Genomic DNA, 22,789 nt, shown 5'->3' on the forward strand with positions numbered 1-22,789 from the left:
ATGAGAAATCAATTCCCTTACTCACAATCCCTCATTCCCTTTGCTTCCCACATTCCAATTTTTGTTTATGTATTTTTTTTCTTTTATGTATTTCTCTTCAGGTCTTGTAGTGATTGCCTTTATGATGTTGAGTTTCTTTTTCCAAAGTATCAATTTCAACCATCATACATTGACTCCTAAAAGAGAGTTTTAGACACAAGCCAAGGGATGAGTATTTTTATTTTATTTTTTTATTAGTTGTCTGCTTTATACATATTAACATACATGTGGCTGTCTTTTTTTTTTTTGAAGGGTATTTATTTATTTTTGTATTTATTTATTTATTTTGCTGTACAACAAAGTGAATCAGCTGTATTTATACATATATCCCCATGGATGAGTTTTTAATGATGAAATTTTAGGCACTAAGTTAACAGGTTGGGGAGGTGTTTGAGGGCTGGAGGCCAGAATGGTAGCCTGGAAAAGCCCAGGCTTCAGAGGAAGGCTAACACATCCCAACTCAAACTCAGCTTTGCACTGCATTGCTTTAATAACCTTCAAGTTTCACAACCTGAGTGTGTTTTCTCATCTGCAAAATGGGGTTTTGGAGAGGATTAAATGAGATGATGTATGTAAACATTTAGCTTGATGTCCAAAACAGAGTCCCTTCTCAGTAGACATCCCTTCCCTTCCTTTCTTTGCCTTCTCATCCTCCCTACCTTCCGGGTGAGGCTCTGTCCGTCAAAGACTGGCCCTGGAATTTCTCTGCAGCAGCTTCCTTCCTGGCCCTCTTTGGAAGAAGGTGGCAATAAGACAGAGGTAGGAAGGCCTCTAAAATACAGCCTGTAGACTCAGCTCTTACCTTGATGACCTGTTACACTCTGTGATCCGCGTTATTATGGCCGTTCCCTCCCTCTTCTGTTTCTGTCTACTGAAGGGTTTGGGAGCCCTTTCAGGAAAAGGAACAAGATCAGAAGAGTCCATGTGTTTTGTTCACTCATTAACTCATTCATTTAACAAAGATTTTATGAGTTCCTCTGGTAGGCTAAGCATTATGCTCTATACTGGGGATTGGTGATCCAAAAAAGATACAGTCTCTGTTTTCGTGAAACTTACATTCTAGTGTAAAAATAAACATTAATCAACTAATCAAATAAATGTAAAACTGCAACTGTACTTAATGATCTGAAGAAAAAGTAAGAGGTGATATAGAATGTCCAGTCAGGGTGTGACCTAGCGAGTGGTAACATTTGGACTGAGTTCTGAAGGATGAGTGGGAGTTAACTTAGGCAGAGGGTCCAGCAGGAGTGGAATTGGCAGAAGGCACAGCATATGCAAAGGCCCTGTAGCAGGAGGAAGAGGGTGAGTACAAGGGACTAGAGAAGGTCAATGCAGCTGTAACAAAGAGTGAGGGAGGCAAAAGTGAGCCATGAGGAAGACAGGGTGGAGGTATCTACGTAGGGCCCTGTGAACCATGTTAAGGAGTTTTGTCTCTATCCTAAGAGCATTGGGAGTCACTGCAAAATCTTAAACAAGTGTTTAAGGTTGGGCAGACTGACATGTCCAGATTTAAATTTCCAAAATATCGCCTTGGCTGTTGAATAGAGAGAGGATCAGAGGGTGCAGAAGGCTTGGAGGTCAGTTGGGAGGCCATTGCTGTAGGGCTTGACTGGGGGAGGTAGTGTTGGTGATACTAAGAAGTGGACAGATCGGAGAGCTAATTAGGGGGTAATATTTAACAGAACTTGTTGATGGACTGGAATATGCAAACTTCACGAATGACTACACAGGAACACAGACAGGTTCATGCGTGGGGCCTCTCTGAGCAGATTTCCTCATCTGTAAACTGGGGGTTGATGAGATTCTGCCTGAGCACACAACATGGCCCCAGTGAAGCTCGATGGTACATAAATGAGTTATGCCCATTATTTATAGCGTAAGCCTCCTTATTTACATTCTTTCATCTCAGCATTGACTTACGCGTGTCACCATTCACCAAGAAGTTTGCTCAAGATAAGGGAACTCAAGGTTCAAGATAAGATGTGAAGAAAAACCACCCAGACCATGGGGTCACATCAGGGCTGGGAACTAAAGAGGGTGCAGGCCTGGGCAGAGGCGAGGGTGTCTGCCCTGCTCTCCTGGCCTGGCCTGGGTCCGGTGGTGGGCTAAAATAAGCAGCAGGCAGACCGCATCAGAACTAGACAGCTTTGTTTTGGTTTTGTTGTTTTTTTAAAAATTTTTTGGCCTGCTGTGCTGCATGTGGGATCTTGGGTTCCCCAAACCGGGACTGAACCCAAATCCCCTGCATTGGAAGTGCAGAGTCTTAACCACTGGACCACAAGGGAAGTCCCAGAACTAGAAAGTTTTTAAATGACTCTTTTTCTTTCTTTATCTTATTAAAAAAAAAAAAATTTTTTTTTTTTTTGGCCGTGCATCTTGGCACGTGGGATCTTAGTTCCCCAACCAGGGATCACACCCCTGCCCCCTGCAGTGGAAGCACAGAGTCTTAACCACTGTACCACCAGGGAAGTCCCTAAAATTTTTCATAATGAAAGAAAAACATGTTCATTTTAGAAACATTTCTAAATTTTCTAAAACATTAAAAAACTCCCATAATCCCACCACACAAAAACCATCACTGCTAGCATTCTGGCAAGTTTTTTTCCAGTCTTTTTCTATGCATATATATTTAGCATAGTTGAGAAAATGCTATATATAATATATAATTATTTAGAAAACTTTAAAAACTATTATCATTATTATTCAAGAAAAATGTTTAACAGAAACAGACTCACAGATATATATAACAGACTTGTGGTTGCCAAGGGGAAGGCAAGGTGGGAGAGGGAAGGCCTGGAGTTTGGGGTTAGTAGATACAAACTATTACATACAGAATGGATAAACAACAAGGTCCCACCTTATAGCACAGGGAACTATATTTAGTATCCTGGGATAAACCAAAATGGAAAAGAATATAAAAAAGAATGTATATATGTATATAACTGAGTCACTTTGCTGTACAGCAGAAATTAACATGACATTGAAAATCAACTACCAACTAGACTTCAATTAAAAAAAGAAAGAAATTTTAAAAAGACGTTCATTGAAGAAAATTCTAAAATATAGATAGAAGTATAAACGATCTGTTTGGTGTATTTTCCATTTTTCATATAGATTTACTTACTTTGGATTTTCATAACTTATATTTTCATAACATACTTTCATAACATATTTTGAATACTTTTTATGTCATTAAGTAATTTTATATATATCTTTTTTCAACACTGCAGAGTTTTTCAAAATTTGGATCATGACCCAGAGTAAGAAATTTGTTTAACCTCATGACACACACACATACAAACATGAAATTAAAATTCTTATGAAGCAAAACTTACCTTTACTCTATTTTATTTTTTCAAATGCTGTTGGCAAGTTACTTTGTTTTCAAGACTCACTCATGGATTCCAACCTGTTCTGTTAGGGGCAATTCCAAGATCTAGTTACTCAATCCCCTGCTATTAGATATATGGACTGCTACCAATTTTTTGCCATTATAAATATTGCTGCTCTGAACATCTTTGGAACTATTCCTCTTTTTAGCATCTCATGATTTTTCCTTTAGTGAATTTTCTAGAGGTGGAACTACAAGGACAAAGGAAATGTGAACTTGCAGGGGAGTTTGATGTTATGGCTATATTAGCTCCCTGAAAGGTAGCATTTTTGAAGAATTCTGCTAATGTCAAAAATGCTCACAGCATTTCAGTGTGGTTGATAGACTCTAAATGGTCACCAGTGATCCACACCTGCTGGTATTCATGACCTTGTGTGTGTAGTCTCCCCTTCAGCATTGCTGGACCTAGTGATTGGCTTCAAATGAAGTCATGGGATGTCACCTCCTAGATTAGGTAACAAAAATACTGTAACTTCCATCTTGCCTCCCCTCCCTACACCTCTCAGTGCCCTGACTCTGGTGGAAACCAGCTGCCATGTGGTGAGTAGCCCTCTAGAGAGCTCCACATGGCATGGAACAGATGTCTGACCAAACAGCCTTGGTCCGTACCTGGCTTGCACCCTGCTGAGAATCCCTGAGCCAGAGGAATCAGCTAAGCCACCTACTGAAACAGTGATATAATAAACGCCTATTGTTTTAAGCTGCTAAATTTTGGGGTAATTTGTTACACAGCAGTATAAAACTAACATATTCATTAACTGAAAAAATTAGGATATCAAACTATAAACAGTTTATTTGGTGTGCAGTGGTTAAGAATCCACCTGCCAATGCAGGGGACACAGGTTCAAGCCCTGGTCTGGGAAGATCCCACACGCTGCGGAGCAACTAAGCCCATGTCACACAACTACTGAGGCTGCGTTCTAGAGCCTGCAAGCCACAGCTACTGAAGCCCACATGCCTAGAGCCTGTGCTCTGCAACAGAAGAAGCCACTGCAATAAGAAGCCTATGCACTGCAACAAAGAGTAGCCCCTGCTCACAGCAACTAGAGTAAGTCCTCATGCAGCAACCAATGCAGCCAAAAACTAATAAATAAATTTTTTAAAAATTCTGTTTTAAAAAAAAAATGAGTTTGTATATATACGAAACAAACACATTTGCTCACAATTCTGCTACTTGGGCAGAGCTTCACAGGTGTAGATAACCTCTGTTGAGGCAAGTCAACTGGGGCTAAGAAGCAGGACAGCTTCACGAAGCTAGCCAGCTGAGGTGACTGTGAGATAGCCAGACCCCTCTCTCTCCCTTCATAGTCTCTCATCCTCCAGGGTCTTGCTCTCTTCCAGTGGCCTCTCTCTTCCTCAGGGTAGTCAAACTTCTTTACATCACAACTGGTTCTAAGAGGGGAAAATGTAAGCCACAAGGCTGAGGCCTAAAAGTCATGTGGCACCACTTCTGCTCTGTCCTATTGGTCAAAGCAAATTACAGATTCAAAAGGAAGGAAAAGATAGATGACACCTCTTGGTGGGAGGAGCAACATGCATTTACAAGGAAGGTGAGATCCTGTCTACCATCTTTGATTGCCAACTTCATAGACAATCCATTATACCTACACCAGACCACCATCCAAGACAAGGTACTCAGTGTTCCTTTTCTAGTAGTGGTGTTAAGGACTGAATGTTCTCACTAAACCACCCACCTCTAAGGTCAATAGTTGGAACTGGTGGTATGGCAAATATGAACGAAACCTCTAGCATAAATCCAGGCTTTCTCTTTCCCAAGTTCATAGAGAGGGAGTGAGCCATGTGGTCTAAAAAAGAGCTAACTCACCCACACAGCTCCCCTTGGGCCTGCAATGTACAATTAGAAAACAATATCATCTGGAAATGCTTTGCAGGAAGGCAGATCAGAATCACAGAAAGGGCCCAAGATTGGCATTTAAGAGACCTGAAATCTGGAGGTGGCCTCTGCCACATACTGTCTCTGTGTCTCTGAACAAATCAAGGACAAATCTCTGGGCCTCAGTTTCCTATATGTAAGGGGAAGGGCTTTAACCAAGGCCCCCAATAGCTCTGATGCTCTCTGCCTCTCCACAAACCAAACTTTATGAATCCATCCAGAGGAGAGCTGGCTCTATACACCCTGCTAAAGAGCCTCTTGGGGGTCACTGAGGATCTGAAGAGGTGAAGGACAGATGAAGGCAGGGCTGGAGGAGCGAACCTCATGCCATGTGCAGGGTGGCCTGGAGTACATCTGGAAGCTGGTACAGAGCCCAGAGTAAAGGCAGCAATGGCAACAGACAAGAATGGATGGATGTGAGCAATCACCGGGGAAGATTGCCAGGACCCAGATGTTGGCTGGATGTTTGCAGGGAAAGCCAAAGAAAAGGCAGGGGGCACAGATGACTCCAAAGTGACTAGGACAGTGAGATCAGGAGAGAATATGGAGAGAGAAGTGATTTGGGGCTAAATATGATGAATCTGGAGGTTGTTATAATATAGTTTTCTCTTCATCATGGAAACATTCCATGCTCATTAAAGGAAACTTTGGAAATAATTTTTAAGCTAGGAAGAAGAAAATGTTACTCCAAATCCCAAATGCCATCACTTTCACCACTTTGGTGGACTATCTTAGTTTTTTTCCCCCTCATATGTAGTTTTTCTCTTTGGATGTAAGAAGCAACATCAGGTAGTGAGAAAAGTGTAGTTTTTGATGTCAGAGACGAGATAAAATTCTGGCTCTGTCACTTTTTTCAGGTAACATTTATTGAGCACTCACAGTGTCAAATGTTTTATCTGTGTTAACTCATTTAACCCTCATACTAACCCTATGAAGCCCTACTTCACATGCAAGGAGACTAAGACAGAAGGGCTAAAGAAGTTGCCAAGGGCCACACTGATTTTAAATGGCAGATGAAAGAGTTAAACCCAGTAGTCTTGAGTCTGAAGCCCACAAGCTGAAACCGTACACAGTCTTGCCTCCCACTCTTGCCTCCCACTCTTCACTACGTGACCTTGATGGAGTTTAGTGAGCCTCTCTGCAAAGCAGAACTATTCTCTGAGCTGTTGTGAGCATCAGAGATCACAGAGGTCAAGTGTCTGGCACACAGCAGGCATCTCAAATGGTGGCTAATTACTACTTGAACCTTTGTACTTCAGGCAAGTTGAATCTGAGGTGAGCGTGGAATTTCCAGCTGAAGTCAGAATTGCAAGTGCAGTAAAGCAGTGTTTAAGGACTGAGGCAATGGACTTGGCCTGCCTGGACTCCAGTCCTTGCTCTGCCACCTAACTGCCATGTGACCTGACAAGCTCGTTCACCTGTCTGAGACTGTCTGCTCATCTGTAAAAGGGGGATAAAAATAGTACCTATTTTCTTGGTTTGTTTTGAGTATATGGGGCAATGTGTAGGAAGTACTTAGGAACAGGGTTTGGGCATTGGTCAAGGCTTGATAGAAGCAGTAATGGTGATATGATGGAAGTAATGGTTAATCTGTAGGAATATTACCATAAGGTAGTTGTCTCCCATGTTAGGATTCTTGTATGTATAAGGTATTGAAGGAGGCAGGAATCAAGTCTCAACAAAATCCTTTCTTTCCAGAAACTGCATGATCATATGCTTCATTCCTGACATACCATCATTACTCTATGTTCTCCCTGTGCCTAGGGCAGTGGAAAAATCCAGAAAAGTCCACAGAAAGGGAGACAGACCCCAGATTGCCACCCCCAAACCCATAATGTGGGCAGCTAGGGAATGTTGCAGTTTAGCCAGGAAAATGATTGAAGGGCTGGCTACAGGACCTAGTAGGTAAAGCCGCTCTAGATAAGAAAGTAGGAAGACTTCTCATTGGGCTCAGGTCTGTTACGTCATCATGAAAAGGCGTGGGATTTCTTTTGGGGGAAAAGCATTAATAGGACCAATCTTGCTCGGTAAAGAATAGACTTTAAGAGAAGTTCTTCTCTCAGGAAAAGCAATGAGCCTGGCTTCAAGGAGTCCCTGGTTCTGTGAAGGTCATTAACTCAGTGACATTGGTGAACAGGAACCGCCAGCTTCCAAGGATGCTATATACTTCACTGCAAGAAAGCAGCCAGCTCCTAACCGGGAGCCCCCCCCACCTGGTGAGAGAGAAGAGCTCCAGAGAAGGGATCAGCCGACCAACGAGGCTGACAGGGACTCAGCTCCGACAGTGACCCGAATGTAAACGTTAGTACAAGATAAGGAAGGGCCTCAAAAAGAAACCACTGCGGGTCAAGCAGGGGAGCCTGGCCGCGGCAGATCTCCTGTTTCTCGCTCTGACAGAAAGGAGGGCTTCCGGAGTTGACAAAGGTGGTGACAATGGAGCAGGCATCCCGCATTCCAGTCACCAAAGGTGCAGCCACACGGCTTCTGGGATCTCTTCCCGCCACAAAATGGAAACGATTTCCCGAGGGCTGACGACGACGACAGCCAGGTCATTTGCATCGGGCTTTCCCCCATTTCTCCTCCCCTAGAGCCTCAGGCCTGGGTCTGGGAATGCTGGCCTAGGCCGGAAAAGGAGACCGGAGGCAACCGCCCCAGAGCGCCCGACCCACCCTCGGGTGCCCGACTTCGCTGGAGCGTCCCCTTGACGTGTCCGGGCCTCCGGGGATAGGGGTGTCCTTCTGGGGCACGGGGACCCCCGCGAGGCTGCGCTCGGTGGAGCCAGCGGCCCAGGGCAGGGTGCCCCGGCCACTGAGCCCCTTTGGGGACCAGGCTACAGGAGAAGGGTCGGAGATCGCGGGGATGCGGGTAGGCGGTCCGGAAGCTGGGGCTGCCGGTGCGCACCCGGCGTGGGCGGGGCTGGCGGCGAGGGGTTGATGTCTGCCCCGCCCCCGCCGCGCTGACTCAGTTTCACCAGAAACTAGTGGGGGAGGAGGTGGCCGATCCCCAGACACCGGATGCCGGGGCGGAAGCCGCGAGCCGAACCGCGCAGGAAGCCGGGACCGGAACCTCGGCTGGCCTGGCCCCACCCCACTCACCTGCGCAGGTAAGCGGGGCCGAGGAGAGCGGGGAGGAGGCGGAGCGGGCTCTGAGCATGTTTGGCCCTTTGTTCTGCGCTCGTGCGTGTGTCGGGGTACGTGAGCTCCTTAGACGTCCGTCTGGCCGTCAGTCGGGCGGCCGGGTCACCGGAGTGTGCGTGGGGGGACCGGGCCCGCGTGCCCCTCTTCGTCCCCGGGGTGCTTCGGTGCTCCCCGGTCCTCCCCTTCACTTCCTCCCGGCCGGCCCGCCTACCTTGAAGCCTGCCGGCTGATCCAGTGTCTCCTCCTCCGTCCCCTCCCCTCTCTCAGGTAGCAATCACCCTCGGAGCCCAGAGGCCCGCACTGTGAAGGTGACCCCCTTGGGGAGGAGGGTGACGGTCCCTAGGAGGACGATGGCCGGGGCCCCCCTCTCCCAGGCCCGCGTCCCAGCGGTCGCCGTGTGGCTCCTGTGCTCGCTCGGCCTCCTGGGCACCGAGGCCGGGCCGCCGCCTGTGCCTCCCGGTCTGCTCACGGCGGACAACTGCCTGCACCGCTTTACCCCCGGGGTGCCTGCCTTCGTGCTCGACACCGACGCCTCGGTCAGAAACGGGGCCACCTTCCTGCGCTCCCTCACCGTGCGCAGCGGCCGGGACTGCGTGCACGCCTGCTGCAGCTCCAACAACTGCAATCTGGCGCTGGTGGAGTTGCAGCCCGACGACGGGGAGGACACCGTCGCTTCCTGCTTCCTCATCAACTGTCTCTACGAGCAGAACTTCGTGTGCAAGTTCGCTCCCAGGGAAGGCTTCATCAACTACCTCACGCGGGAGGTGTACCGCTCCTACCGCGAGCTGCGGACCCAGGGCTTTGGAGGTAAGGACGAAGGTGCCAGCATTTGGGGAGACTCCGAGGAGGGACTGGCTATGGAGTTATGCGCGAGTCCCATTCGATCCCAACTCCTCCTTAGAAGTAGGTGGTACAAACGGTAAATAAAGGACAGGCTACAGGAGTGGGGAGGGCTGACATCCTAGAGCCCAGACTGGCTCCTGAATTCAGGATGTTGAGTGGGCTGGTGCTCTGGGATGTGTGTAGGCGAGAGAGGAGGCAGCTCCTCGGGATTCCCACATCTGGTCTTAATAAGCAAAGTCAGGGAGTTAGCTGTCTGGAGGCCACCTGGTGACAAGATAGAAGATAGGCCTGGCGGAGCGCTGTCCTAGGCACCTTGGGGTCTTGTCAATTGAACCTAGTGAAGAATAGGCTTCTTCTCCGCTGCTGGGCTTGGGACTGGTTATAGCATCTCTCTGCACTCCTCCTCCCATGTACTGATCTTTTGGTGGTCTGGGGGAAACTGCCAGGCCCCCAGAGTCTAAAGAACAAGCCCAGTCTGGGGGCAGCCCAACTCCCAACTGAGGAGGGGGCAGTATTGAGGGCACAGTAGCCTAGAGGCTCTGGGGTGGGGGTGAGAAGTGTTGCTGGGTGAGTCAACCCACTGATATGTATACCTGGTGGGGAAGGGATGTCAGCTGTCCAGGAGTGTGTGTGTGTGTGTGTGTGTGTGTGTGTGTGTGTGTGTGTGTGTGTGTGTGTGTGTCATAAGCCAGGCAGGGCTCTCCCTGCTTAGGATCTGATAGCCAAGCTGTCTGCTCACCTTATTTACTTCCAGGATAAGGGGAAAGTGGGGCCCAGGGCTCCTCCTCTTTCCTCCTGGGACTGAGCAGTTAGCTGGGATCAGGGCCCCTCCAGAGACCTTTGTTCCCCATTCTCTCCACCTGCTGTTCTGGCCAGGTGGGGCTGCAGGGCAGGGATGGGTCACACTGATAACCTCTGTTAGCACTTTACAGTTTGCTGATTTCTATGCCACTCAGCCTCTCACTTAGGCATCATGACAACCACCTCTGAAAAAGGTGCTATTAGTAGTCATCCTACTTTTTAGATGAGGAAACTGACTCCCATGTTAAATAATTTGCCCAGGATAACACTGCCCACAAATGAGAGACCTGGGACTCAACCCCAGGCAGGACCTCCAAAAGTCCTGTGCTGTTCCCCACACAAGACCACCTTTCTGGTAGAAATCTGTCTCTGATTCAAGACAGCTCAGTGGACAACAGAACCTGAGACCGGGGCGCCCGGGGGCCAGGATTGGGCTGGGTGGTCTCAATTCTGGAAAGTTGAGAAGGGACTTACCTTTCCAGCCTTTCATCTTCTCCCTATCCTTCCAATTGCCCTGGATCTCTGAGGAGAGGTGTAGTGGAGATTCCGGGAGGGGGACACTGTCTCTGGACCAGGCTGGGCTGAGTCCCACTGGGCCAGGGCCTGAGCCTGTTCCACAAGGAAGCAGCAGGGAGGGTAGATGGTGAGGATTCTAATTGAACTGAGCTGCCTGCCCCCCTAGCTCTGACAGGACCCATTGGAGTCTCTCTGCAGGGCCAGTGCCTGAAACTCTGGGGTCTAGTCAGGAAGCTGAGCTGGATGGGGCCTTCCTCATCTGGAAACCTCCCCACCCCGTGGCTGGCCTAGTTGGCACAAGACAGGATTTCCTGGGACCTGTGGGAAGCTGGGTAGAGCTTAGACTTACTGTGGGCCCCAGGCCACTTCAGGGCCCCGCAGTGTTTTGGGGAGTAGGGGATGCTGTATGCATGTCAAGGAGTCCATTCTCAGCTGAGTCCTGCTAGAGAGGTTGGAAGTACAAAGAGGGTACAAAGAGGGTCAAGCCATTATGGCATCCCGGAGGCTAGGCTAGGGTAGACCAAGGCAGGAAAAGTTGGCAAGTGCTCAGGGCTTCTAAACCTTTGATTCTTGTACTAGGGGCATCCGCCCCAGGGTGGCTTGGTCTGTTCCCCCTTTCCCTGCCTCTGGCCAGGCCAGTGCAGTCCGGATTGTTGGGGCCTCCTAAGCACCCTGCTCTTTCCTCCTCTCCCCTTTTCCTGCCTTCCCCTACTTTCCACTGGAGGAGTGGTTTAGAAGGTGGAGCCTGTGTTTCCCTGGAGAGTCCTGAGGCCTGGCAGCTGGGGGAGGGGCTGGCTTTATTGCTGCTCTGGCCCTTTGCTCTCTTGGGGGTGGGAAAAAGGGAGTGGTAGGGCAGAGCATCTGCCCCTTGCTCCTGGGAGCTGGGCTTGGAAAAGACCAGCTGTGTGTGGGTGGACATTGCTGATGTGGCCCAAGGTCTGACGTGGCACTCTGCCTGCCACTTCCACCCTGGGGGCCAGTGGGGCTAGCCTGTCTTTCTGCTAGTAGACTGCCAAGCAGTCTGTCTTCTTTCCCCTTTGCCACTGCTGATTACTTTCTGAAAAATGCAAGGAGGGAGGAATGGGCTCCTCCCAACTCACTGCCCCCTTGGCTTGGCCTCTCACCTCGGGGCCTGAGGCTGGCCCTTGTTGAGCCTTCAAGCCACTGGGCTGGGGCTTGTTTCCAGACAGGTACTCTCCTGCTCTCCCGGGTCTAATTACCCCTCAACGGAGGTTCCCTTTTCTTTTTTTTTTTAATTAATTAATTAATTTATTTATTTGGCTGTGTTGGGTCTTCGTTGCTGCACACGGGCTTCTTCTAGTTGCAGCGAGCAGGGGCTACTCTTTGTTGTGGTGCGCGGGCTTCTCATTGTGGTGGCCTCTCGTTGCAGAGCACAGGCTCTAGGCGCGTGGGCTTCAGTAGTTGCAGCACATGGGCTCAATAGTTGTGGCTCACGGGCTCCAGAGTGCAGGCTCAACAGTTGTGGCTCACGGGCTTAGTTGCTCCGTGGCATGTGGTATCTTGCTGGGGGCAGGGCTCGAACCTGTGTTCCCTGCATTGGCAGGTGGATTCTTACCCACTGCACCACCTAGGAAGTCCCCCTTTTCTTATTCCTGTAGGCCTCTGCACCATTTGACATCCGTGGAAGTTCTCCCCTCCCATCCCTTTGCTGTCACTGTGTGTCCTGGTCTTCTCACCTCTGGTACCACCCTCTGTGAGTCCCTTATTGGCTCTGCTTTCTCTGCCTCATCAAAGAGGAATCCCTGTGACTCAGCCTCCTACCAGATGTTCTTATCTCTTTAGCTTCTCTTCTTTGAACTCTTACACTTGACGTAACCCTCCACAGAGCCTCTGTGGAGGGCAGTTTGGCAATATCCACCAAAAGTGTACATGCACATAACGCTCAACACAGTTCCACTTGCAGGAACTCATCTTGCGGCTATGCTTAAACATGTGTAAAACAACTTAGCAGCCAGTCAGTCACTGTACCATTGTTTATAATAGCAAAGAGTTGGAAACAATATCAGTGTCTGTCAACATATCCTATAATTGGATACTGTGGTGCTGTTTTAATCATAATAATAAACCCTGAGGTAGCATGGGTTAGTTCTTAGTAGGGAGGGAGGGAGGGAGGGAGGGAGGGAGGGAAGGAAGGAAGGAAGGAAGAAAGGACGGACCGAAATCAAGAGAGACTGGTGGACTGGTTAAATGTGTTGTAAATTATTATAATTATTGTGTATTCATACAGTAAGTACTATGCAACCAAAAAAAAAACAAAGAAGAGGAAGTTCTTTACGTGTTGCTATGAATGATTTCCAGTATATATTAAGGGAAAAGCAAGATGACAAACTTGCATGCTTGTGAATTCAGTGCTCTCTCTCTTGATGTTCACACATACACACACACCCAAATTAGTAATTGAGAATACCTCTGGAGAGAGGAACTTGGGAGTTTAAGAATAGGGGACATAATTCTCACTACCCTTTCATATTTTTTAAATTTTTCATCACGTACATGTATTACCTAAGATAAAAACAAAAACAAAACCTGAAGATTATAAAAGTGATAAAAAAAAAATCATACTTCTAAGCAGGTATGGCCTGCAGCATGGTATTTTGATGTTTTGGAGAGAGCATGAGTCAGACCAGTGTTCAAACCCAGCTCTGCTGTTTAGAAACGGAGCGAACCTGGGCAAGTCATTTAACCTGTCTGGTGTCAATTTTCTCATCTGGAAAGAGGGGCGAGAATGCAGCTGTGGCAGGATGGTTAAGAAGGTAGGCGATGTAGATCAGGGTCAGCAAACTTTCTGTGAAGGTTCAAATAGTAAATATTTTAGGTTTTCTGGGCCATACAGTGTTGTTTACAACTACTCTGTAAATTGCTGTTGTTACGTGAAAGCAGCTGTCCACAATTTGTAAACAAATAGGCAAGACTGTATCTTAATTTATGGACACAAATTTGAATTTTATCATGCCTTGAAGTATTATTTAATTTTTTTTTTTTAGCCATTAAAAAATGTAATAGGTGGTGGGCTAGATGTGGCCTGCAGGCCATAGTTTGCCAACTCCAATGGAGATACTGCAGGTAAAGTACACTGGGCACACGTTCAACGAGTGGCAGCTTTGTTACTATGACTCCAGGTCTTTCTCCACCTCTGATTTCTCTTGGAGCTCACATTGTACACCTCCCTTCCCTCAAATTCAACTTCTCGGGAATTCCCTGGCAGTCCAGTGGTTAGGACTCCACGCTTCCACTGCAGGGAGCCCAGGTTCGATCCCTGGTTGGGGAACTAAGATCCCGCATGCCACGCAGTGCGGCCAAAAAAAAATTCAACTTCTCTATGCCTAAGGCCACAGAGGTCTGGTTTGCTCGGTCTGGTTTCCCTTCCTCCTGTGCCCTGGCTCTCCCTCCCCAGTTCCCCAGTGCCTGTCGGACAGGCAGCCCGAAGCGTCTGCCCAGCGTTCTTTCTCACATTCCCCTTTCCATCCCTTAGCTGTCCCATAATTCAGACTGCTCCTGTTGCATCTGCCTTGAACTGCTGCACTGGTCTACTCGCCGGCCTCCTCTCTCCATAGAAATAACTCCATTGCAAACAGATGGGTAAACAGTTGCTGCCTGGAGCTTAGGAGTTCCCCTGCTGCCCGGGCCCTTGGCCCCTCCCTTAGTACTCCTGGACCTCGATCAGGCATCTAGGAGGTCAATGTTTAATGCAGCTGGCGCCTCCAGGACTCTGTGCCACTGCTCATGGCCAGTGTCTATCTCCTTCCTGTACCACCAGTTGTTAAGTATTTGAATCTATGTCCACATGCCCTGACCCAGCGTCCAGGGCCCTTTGAGATCTGTCCCAGCCCAGCCGGTCTCCTTAATGTCCACCAAACCAGCCTTGCAAATTCCAGACTCCTTGCTTTGGCTCATGTTTACTGCTGTCATCAACAACACAGAACATTCTTCCCCACAACCAAACAAATAAAAACAAAAGAATCAGCAAATCCTCTGTCCCTTCTTCACAAAGCCTTGCCTTTTTCCTCCAGCTTGCTGTGGTCTTTTCCTTCTCTAAACATCCACTTCCTTGTCTTGTACGTGTACCACAAATCCCTTCATCTTGTTGGGTCTTTTCTCCCATTTTGCTTCCTGTTGTTGGGTCTTACCTGCCTGACTGTACGATAATACCCTCAAGGGCAGGGTGTCAGTTTTCTAGGGCTGCTGTACCAAAGTACTATAAACCGGGTGACTTAAAACAATAGAAATGTATTGTCTCACCGTTCTGGAGGCCAGAAGTCCAAAATCAAGGTGCCAGCAGGGCCACGCTCCCTCTGAAGATCCTGGTTGAGGGAGGGTGTGTCAAGCCTTGCGTCCCCTTGTAACCAGAGGCAGAGTCTGTCCGAGGGGGTAGAGGCACCCTCCTCCTGTGCCAAATCACCGTGGGACGCCAAGGCTTGACACGGTGCTGCCCGGGAACTCTGTGCTTAAGGCCTCTATCCGGGTGGGCTTCTTGGCAGTGACCTGGACTGCAGAGTGAGGGGTGATGGTGTTAATTACACATTAACTTATTTGACTTTTTAAAAGTGTTGTTACTCTAACTTTTTAAGGCAATTAGCACAAGTACCTGCTTCTTGTAGAATATAGGAAAAGTCCCCCTTCCAAATATATGTGCATATATATATATATATATCTCTCCCCCCCAAATGGGATCAGATGGCAATGCTGTTTAGTTATTTACGTCAGAAAGTTTGTTATCCAACATAAAAAGGTCTTAAGTACAATATATCTAAATAGAGGGCAGGAAGATGCTTCGTCGTGAAATCGCCTGTGTGTCTCATGCAGGCTGCCGAGTCCTAGACCCATAAGGCACCAGCACCCCACTCCAGCAGATATCCTGTCCATTCAGTGAGAGCTGACCTTGCCTTACCTTCCTCCCAGGGTCCCGGATCCCCAAAGCCTGGGATGGCATAGACTTGAAGGTACAGCCCCAGGAACCCCTGGTGCTGAAGGGTGTGGAGAACACAGACTGGCACCTACTTCAGGGTGACACAGACGTCAGGGTAGAGGTGAGACCCTGGGCTGCCTCCCGGACCCCCACCTCAGCTCTCCAGAGCCACAGGCCAAGCTGCGGCTCCACACGGATGGGGTGGATAGAAGCTGAGGGTGCGTTTAATACCAAGTCCCTCTGCTCCCCACAGGGAGGCGGGGGGCTGACTGGGAGGGCCTGGGGCAGCCCAGGGGCATCAAGGCGTCCCAGCCTGATGGCCACGCCTGTGTTTAGAGGAGCGATGCAGACCAGGTGGAGCTGTGGGGACTCGAGGAAGGCAGCTACCTGTTCCAGCTGACGGCGCCCGGTCCAGAGCAGCCAGGGAGCACCTCTAACATCACAGTCACAGTGCTGTCCCCCGAGCAGACTAAAGGTGAGGAGGCAGCCCCGGGAGCCATCCCTCCCTCTGCTGAGGGGCCCCTCGGAGCCCCCTCCTCACCAGCTTTCCTTCCCCCAGAATATTGCCTCGTACCCAGCAAGGTGGGCCGCTGCCGTGGCTCCTTCCCCCGCTGGTACTACGACCCCACGGAACAGATCTGCAAGAGTTTTGTTTATGGAGGTTGCTTGGGCAACAAGAACAACTACCTTCGGGAAGAGGAGTGCAAGCTCGCCTGCCACGATGTGCAAGGTGGGCCTTTGCGAAGCAGTGTTGGGGCTCAGGCGGCACTCCCCCAGGGTAGGTGTTCTCTCTTCACGGGTCAGGGAGGTGGGCGTGGGAATCCCCCGTCCCCAGCCCCGCTATCAGCTCCTCCCTGCTGGGGCCTGGCCCTGCCTCCTCTCACTTCTCTGTTTTTCTCTCCTAGGCCCCTCAGTGGAAAGGCATCATCCAGGTGGGCTTTGCTTCTTTCCCTATTCCCCTCACCCCTGCCAGCTCTTCAGCCCGTATCCAGTCCGGGCCCCTGACCACACTGCCCTGGCCCAACGACCCATTCCTACCCTTGGGATGAAGGCCCCACCCCTGCAGCGCAGGATCCTCCCATCAGCATCTGCCCCGTTTTGTGTGTAGGAGGGTTGCGGGGGCAGGGGTGGAAAGGAAACAGGGGTTGTGTTATGATGCCGCCTTGGGGTAGAGAAGGCCAGGTAGATGATGGACCCTTGGTATTTGCTGGCCTCTGCTCGAGCCTGACCCCACCATCCACCCTGCTGCATCCGCACCCAGTGTGCTCTGGCACCTGTCACTCCAGCCAGTTCCGCTGCGGTGATGGCTGCTGCATCGACAGCTTCCTGGAGTGTGACGACACTGCCGACTGCCTTGACGCCTCCGACGAGGCCACCTGTGAAAAATGTGAGGCCCGGGGGATGGAGGGCAGTGGGCGGCAGTAGGGGAGGTCCCGACCACTCACCCTGCACCTCTGGGAGACCCTTGTCAGGTCTGCACCTCTGATCGTTCATCTTTGCAGATACCAGAGGCTTCGATAAACTCCAGAGGATCCATTTCCCCAGCGATAAAGGTGAGCTCCTGCCCAGATCCCCTGGGTCAGGGCTGGCACTGCTCTCCTCACTCATCCCATCAACGTGCTGAAGGCGCCTGCTGTCTTTACCAGGCTGTGGGCAGAAAGCGGGAGTGGGGGTGTCCTGGACTTTCTTTCTGTGTTTCCCAAGCATCAGACATCCCCGCCCTTTTTAAAAAAATATGTATTTATTTGGCTGTGCCGGGTCTTAGTTGTGGCATATGGGATCTAGTTCCCTGACCCGGGATCGAACCCAGGCCTCCTGCATTGGGAGCTCAGCGTCTTAACCCCTGGACCACCAGGAAAGTCCCCAGACATCCTCGTAACACCTTCAGAAATTCTTATTTATTTATGTTTTTTAATTTATTTTTGAACATTTTTTTTTTTGGCTGCACCGTGCTGTATGTGGGATCTTAGTTCCCTAACCAGGGATCGAACCCAGGCCCCCTGCAGTGGAAGCTCAGAGTCTTAACCACTGCACCACCAGGGAACTCCCAACACCTTCAGAAATTTAGCTATGCCTACATGTCACTGAGATGTTATTGACTTAATGTATTAAAAAGGAAATTTCACATCACTACCGTAAATGAAAAGCCACTATTATATGCCACAATTTGAGACTGACTATTAAAATAAGTGTAATAAAACATTGTAATAAATTTTAGCTGGACATTGTTGTCTGCCAAGGCTCAGACCCTGAGCCTTCTTTGTTAAAAGGTAGACCATTAAGTGCTGGAGAGAAGACCAAGACCTTGATACAATCGTGAATGCTGAAAGAAAACTGAAAAATAGATAGTTATATAAGTCAGGGTAATTCTGGGCTTAAGCTTACTCTCCTGGATTTATCTTCCTTGCAACACTGCAGATGGGCCAGATATTTCTGGGGCCCTCAGGCCCTCACTGAGTCACAGCCATCCTCAGCGTGAGGAGGGTCAGGAGGTGGCAGACAGCAACCACGTGGAGCCTGGTGGTGGCAGAGAGGCCCCATGGACACTCACCCCTTTGCCTGCTCCTTACCCCCCAGGCCACTGCGTGGACCTGCCAGACACGGGCCTCTGCTTAGAGAGCATCCCCCGCTGGTACTACAACCCCTTCACTGAACGCTGTGGCCGCTTTACCTATGGCGGTTGCTATGGCAACAAGAACAACTTTGAGGAGGAGGACCAGTGCCTTGAGTCCTGTCATGGCATCTCCAGTGAGCGGGGCAATGGGGGAGGAAGATGGGGAGGGGAAAGTCTTAGCTAGAGCATTCAGCTCTGTCCCAAGGCCTGGGCGGATCACACCTCATTCTCACTCCACCCTACCCGGAGTAGCGGTGGGAGAGGATGGCAGTGGGGGGTCTGGGGCACTGCTGAAGAGCAGCTGAGTCTTCAAACCCTTTGCATTGATTTTGTCTCTCCCCACCATCATTTTATAGAGAAGGATGTGTTTGGTCTGCGGCGGGAAAGCCCCATTCCCAACACCGGTAAGCCCCCATCTGCCCTGTCGCCACTGAGTAGGTCTCAACTCAAGGGTCAACACCACACAATTGGTTATAACTGCCTAAGCCTGTGTTGAGAAGGATCCTGACGTTGGCTAAAGGGACAGAGTGCCATGGTCAATAGTGATACCTGCCAGGGGCAAGGGAGAGAAGCATAAAAACGCATGCCAGGTGTGTGTGCCGTCTGCTTCCGGGGCCTTTCCCCACACTACCTGAAAGTAGAGCAACCTGGAGCCAAGACCCAAAGCCCATCAGAATCCCTTCCGCCAAGCTCACGTGCTGAGGTCCTTCCACACCTGGCACCCATCTACCTTGGTCCCTTTGATACAGTGTGGGGGCAGGCATCAGAACGGAGCCCTGGGAGGGAGCGCCTCAGCCGGCCCCTTCTTCCCCCAGGCTCCGTGGAGGTGGCCATTGCAGTGCTCCTGGGCACCTGCATCGTGGTGGTGGTAGCCATCCTGGGTTACTGCTTCTTCAAGAACCAGAGAAAGGGCTTCCACAGACACCGCCACCGCCACCCCCCACCCGCTACCCCCACCAGCTCCAAGGTCTCCACCACCGAGGACATGGAGCACCTGGTCTATTACCAAACCACCCGACCCCTCTGAGCCTGGGGCACGCAAGGGCCCTCGCCAGCTCTCACCTGGCCCTGCTTCCTTCTTGCCAAGATGGAGGCCTGGGCTGGGGAAGACTTTGGGACCAGACTTCTCCAGCCTGTTTCCCAGGCCCGTTCTGCCTCTGAGGCCAGGGCTCCAGCCCCTCTTGGAGGCGTCTCAGCTAAGCTCAGGCTATTTGTTCCTGAGAAAACTCAAGGGTCTGAGAGGAGCAGAAAACCTTTGAGCCAGGAGTCCCGCACATGGTTTGACCTGCCTGCCTAAGATTTCAGAGGAAGCTGGAATTTTGCTCCCTGTTCAGAGCTGCCTGACCCCACCCCATGACCTTGGGAAGGGCCTGGGGCAGCGTCAGAGCCTGGAGGCCCCAACCCTGTCCTCCAGAGCCGCCCCTCCCGCTCTGCAGGGCTGGGGTTGGAGGGCAGACTTCCCTGTATGTTTTGTGTTGTACAGAGTTGCTTTTTGTTTATTTAATGCCGTCAGGGGGTGGGAGGTGAGAGGAGTGGAAAGTGGCTCTCTGGGCCCTGCCTCCTTGTCCCCTGCCCCCCACAATGAGCCCCAGCCTGGCCCGGTCAGGCACACAGAGCCAGAGCCTCCGCACACCCAGGACTCTCCCACCCGCTCCCCTGCTGCCCACAGGCCCCAGTCCACCCACAGTGTAATAAAGGGATTTGTCCTGTGAGTCTCCTGCCTCTGCTCTGTGGGCCAGAGCTGCCGGGGTGGGGGAGATGGGACTGCCCCGTCCAACCGGTTCAGACTTTGGTCACCCTGTTTAGCAGGTTTTCCCACCCTTCCCGAAACTGTCCTAGCCCTAGCCCCTGAGGGTGGAGAGAGCTGCCAAGTCTGACCACTAGAAGGGAGGGGAGAGGAGGGGAGGGGAGAAAGGGCCATGGGAATAGGGGCCTAGGGAGGCCACGGAGTACTGTTCCTTCCGGGTTTGAGACTGCAGTGTGTAGTTGAGGACTTGGGGGGTGGGGGGGGCGCTGAACCCTGGTTCTTTTTTTCCCCACGGGATCTTAGTTAGTTCCCCAACCGGGGATGGAACCTGGGCACCCTGCAGTGGAAGCACAGAGTCCTAGCCACTGGACCGGCAGAGAAGTTTCCATTTCTTCATTTCTTCAACAAATCATGCATTGAACTCCTACGTGCCAGGCGCGGCCAATCATTAGAAATTTAGTATTGTTAAGATAAGCACATAGGAAGCACTATGTAAGTGCTTTACATATCTCAAGTGATTACCTCAGCACACAACTCTGGGATGAAGGTACTATTATTATCCTCATTTTACAGGCAAGGAAACTGACTCAGCAAATTCAGTTCCTAAGGTCCTAGAGCTGGTACCAGAGGACTGAGTTAAACCCTTACATTGTGGCTCCAGAGTCTAGTCTTACAAAAGAGATACTTTTCAATTGTGATAAGTGTTATACAGAAAAATCAAATGGCTGGGACTTCCTTGGTGGCGCAATGGTTAAGAATCCACCTGCCGGGAATGTAAATTGATCCAGCCACTATGGAGAACAGTATGGAGGTTCCTTGAAAACCTAAAAATAGAGTTACCACATGACCCAGCAATCCCACTACTGGGCATATACCCAAAGAACACCATCATTCAAAAAGACACATGCACTCCAATGTTCATTGCAGCACCGTTTACAATAGCCAGGTCATGGAAGCAACTGAAATGTCCATCGACAGACGAATGGATAAAAAAGATGTGGTACATATATACAATGGAATATTACTCAATGTAAAAAGGAACAAAATTGGGACATTTGTAGAGACATGGATGGACCTAGAGACTGTCATACAGAGTGAAGTGAATCAGAAAGAGAAAAACAAATATTGTATATTAACACATATATGCGGAATATTAAAAAATGGTACAGATCAACCGGTTTGCAAGGCAGAAATAGAGACACAGATGTAGAGAACAAATATGGACACCAAGTGGGGAAAGTGGGGAGGATTGGGGGGGAATGAATTGGGAGATTGGGATACCACATTGTACACTCTAAATATATGCAGTTTATTGTATGTTAATAAATAAAGTAAAAGAAGCTCAGCTAAAAAAAAAAAAGAATCCATCTGCCAATGCAGGGGACATGGGTTTGATCCCTGGTCCTGGAAGATCCCACATGCTGCAGAGCAACTAAGCCTGTGTGCCACAACTACTGAAGCCCGTGCGCCTAGAGCCCGTGCTCTGCAATAGGACAAGCCACTGCAATGAGCAGCCCGTGCACTGCAATGAAGAGGAGCCCCCGCTCACCACAACTAGAGAAAGCCCTTGCTCAGCAATGAAGATCCAACGCAGCCAAAAAAAAAAAAGAAAAGAAAAGAAGAATCAAATGGTAGTGTGAGAGGCTGGGGGCTATTTTTAAAGAAATGAAGAGCAACGGAGGTGAATGTCCGTATCTGAGTCCTAAGTGTACATGAGTTTCTGTAACTGAACCCACGCAGGAGCCAAGCACCCAGATCAAGAAGCAGAACCTTAGCAGCAGCCCAGGATGGGCCTCCTTTTGATGGGTAACTTTCTCACACCTCTGTGTTCTTGTACCTGTTGTATTCAGCTTGGACCACCTCCTGCATACACATAGCAGGGGGGCACTCCCTGTTCTACATGCCTCTTTCTGCTAACAGGACCTTTAGCACAGAGCACCCCCTTTTCCTTTCTGTTTACTTATCTGTCTTCCCACTGGGTTGTGGGCTTCTGGAAACACAGGTGACATGTTAAGTCATCTCTGGGTCTCCCACATCCCCTCTGTGACCTTAGTAAATGGTAGTGGTTCAGTAAATATTGAGTAGATGCAGGCTGTTCCCATTTCATCAAGCGCTATTTTTTGTTTTTGTGTTTGGGGCCACAGTGCACAGCTTGTGGGATTTTAGTTCCCCGACTATGGATTGAACCCAGGGCCTCGGCAGTGAGAGCACAGAATCCTAACCACTGGACTGCCAGGGAATTCCCAGTATTCCCACTGTATTTTTGCTTCCTACCTTGCCAACCACTCATCCATCTTTCAAGGCTCGAAATGGGCTCGATTCCTCCTCTGGTCCCCCCAGCACTGGGAACAACCTTCGTTATCCCTTTGTTCTCTATGAGCACTTCCAGGCTGAGGTCACTTCTGTATCCCAATGCCTAGAAGAGTAATCAACACAGAATAAGAGCTTAATAAGTGTGTGTTGGACCAAAGGGAGCATCATTTCTGTATCCCCATGCCGAGAAGAGTAATGAGCACAGAATAAACCTTAATAAGTGTTTGCTGGACCAAACAACAAACACTTAGGGAGGGGTGGAGATGAATTAAGATGATAGCAGACAAATCACCTTCCCTAGGAAGAGCTGCTGGGAGGGAGGAGCGCAGGGCTGAGTCAGCTAGGCGACGGGAGGTGGGATCACAGAGGAGCCGCTAGGGGGCGCTATCACCACTGATGGGTGCTGTCCGCTGCGAGGGTTGGATCCAGAGTACACCGTCCCAGACAGGTGTCAGGTGTGGAGCAATAAAAGCAGTGCCTGCTCTTCTGGAGCTTATACTCTGGAGTGCAGGCAGAAGGAATGCGAATACTGTAACAAAACAATTTGGTCCCCAAACCACTGGGACA

General features: G+C 49.8%; 2 protein-coding genes across 6 annotated transcripts in view; one reads left to right on the top strand and one right to left on the bottom strand.

Moving 5' to 3' along the window:
* PPP1R14D (protein phosphatase 1 regulatory inhibitor subunit 14D) overlaps positions 1–8,536 on the bottom strand; it is a 20,185-nt gene extending 11,649 nt beyond the window's left edge. For all 3 annotated transcript variants that reach the window (XM_057721721.1, XM_057721719.1, XM_057721722.1), the window contains exon 1: positions 8,420–8,536. The gene's annotated coding sequence lies outside the window, so the exon portion shown is untranslated. The remainder of the gene's footprint in view (positions 1–8,419) is intronic.
* Positions 8,313–19,339, top strand: SPINT1 (serine peptidase inhibitor, Kunitz type 1). Of its 3 annotated transcripts, XM_057721706.1 has the most exons (11): positions 8,313–8,427; positions 8,729–9,268; positions 15,542–15,669; positions 15,885–16,023; positions 16,108–16,278; positions 16,454–16,480; positions 16,810–16,935; positions 17,051–17,101; positions 18,126–18,296; positions 18,519–18,566; positions 18,978–19,339. In XM_057721706.1, the coding sequence occupies exons 2-11, from the start codon at positions 8,812–8,814 to the stop codon at positions 19,187–19,189; spliced, it is 1,530 nt and encodes a 509-aa protein (XP_057577689.1). In that variant the 5' UTR covers positions 8,313–8,427; positions 8,729–8,811; the 3' UTR covers positions 19,190–19,339. The 3 variants fall into 3 exon arrangements, with proteins under 3 accessions (XP_057577689.1, XP_057577687.1, XP_057577688.1); XM_057721704.1 differs by lacking the exon at positions 8,313–8,427 and having other exon boundaries at positions 8,433–9,268; positions 16,108–16,326; XM_057721705.1 differs by lacking the exons at positions 8,313–8,427; positions 18,519–18,566 and having other exon boundaries at positions 8,433–9,268; positions 16,108–16,326.
* Positions 19,340–22,789: the final 3,450 nt, after the last annotated feature.

This window comes from Hippopotamus amphibius, chromosome 2 (genome assembly GCF_030028045.1).
Source record: "Hippopotamus amphibius kiboko isolate mHipAmp2 chromosome 2, mHipAmp2.hap2, whole genome shotgun sequence".
Lineage (NCBI taxonomy): Eukaryota > Metazoa > Chordata > Mammalia > Artiodactyla > Hippopotamidae > Hippopotamus > Hippopotamus amphibius.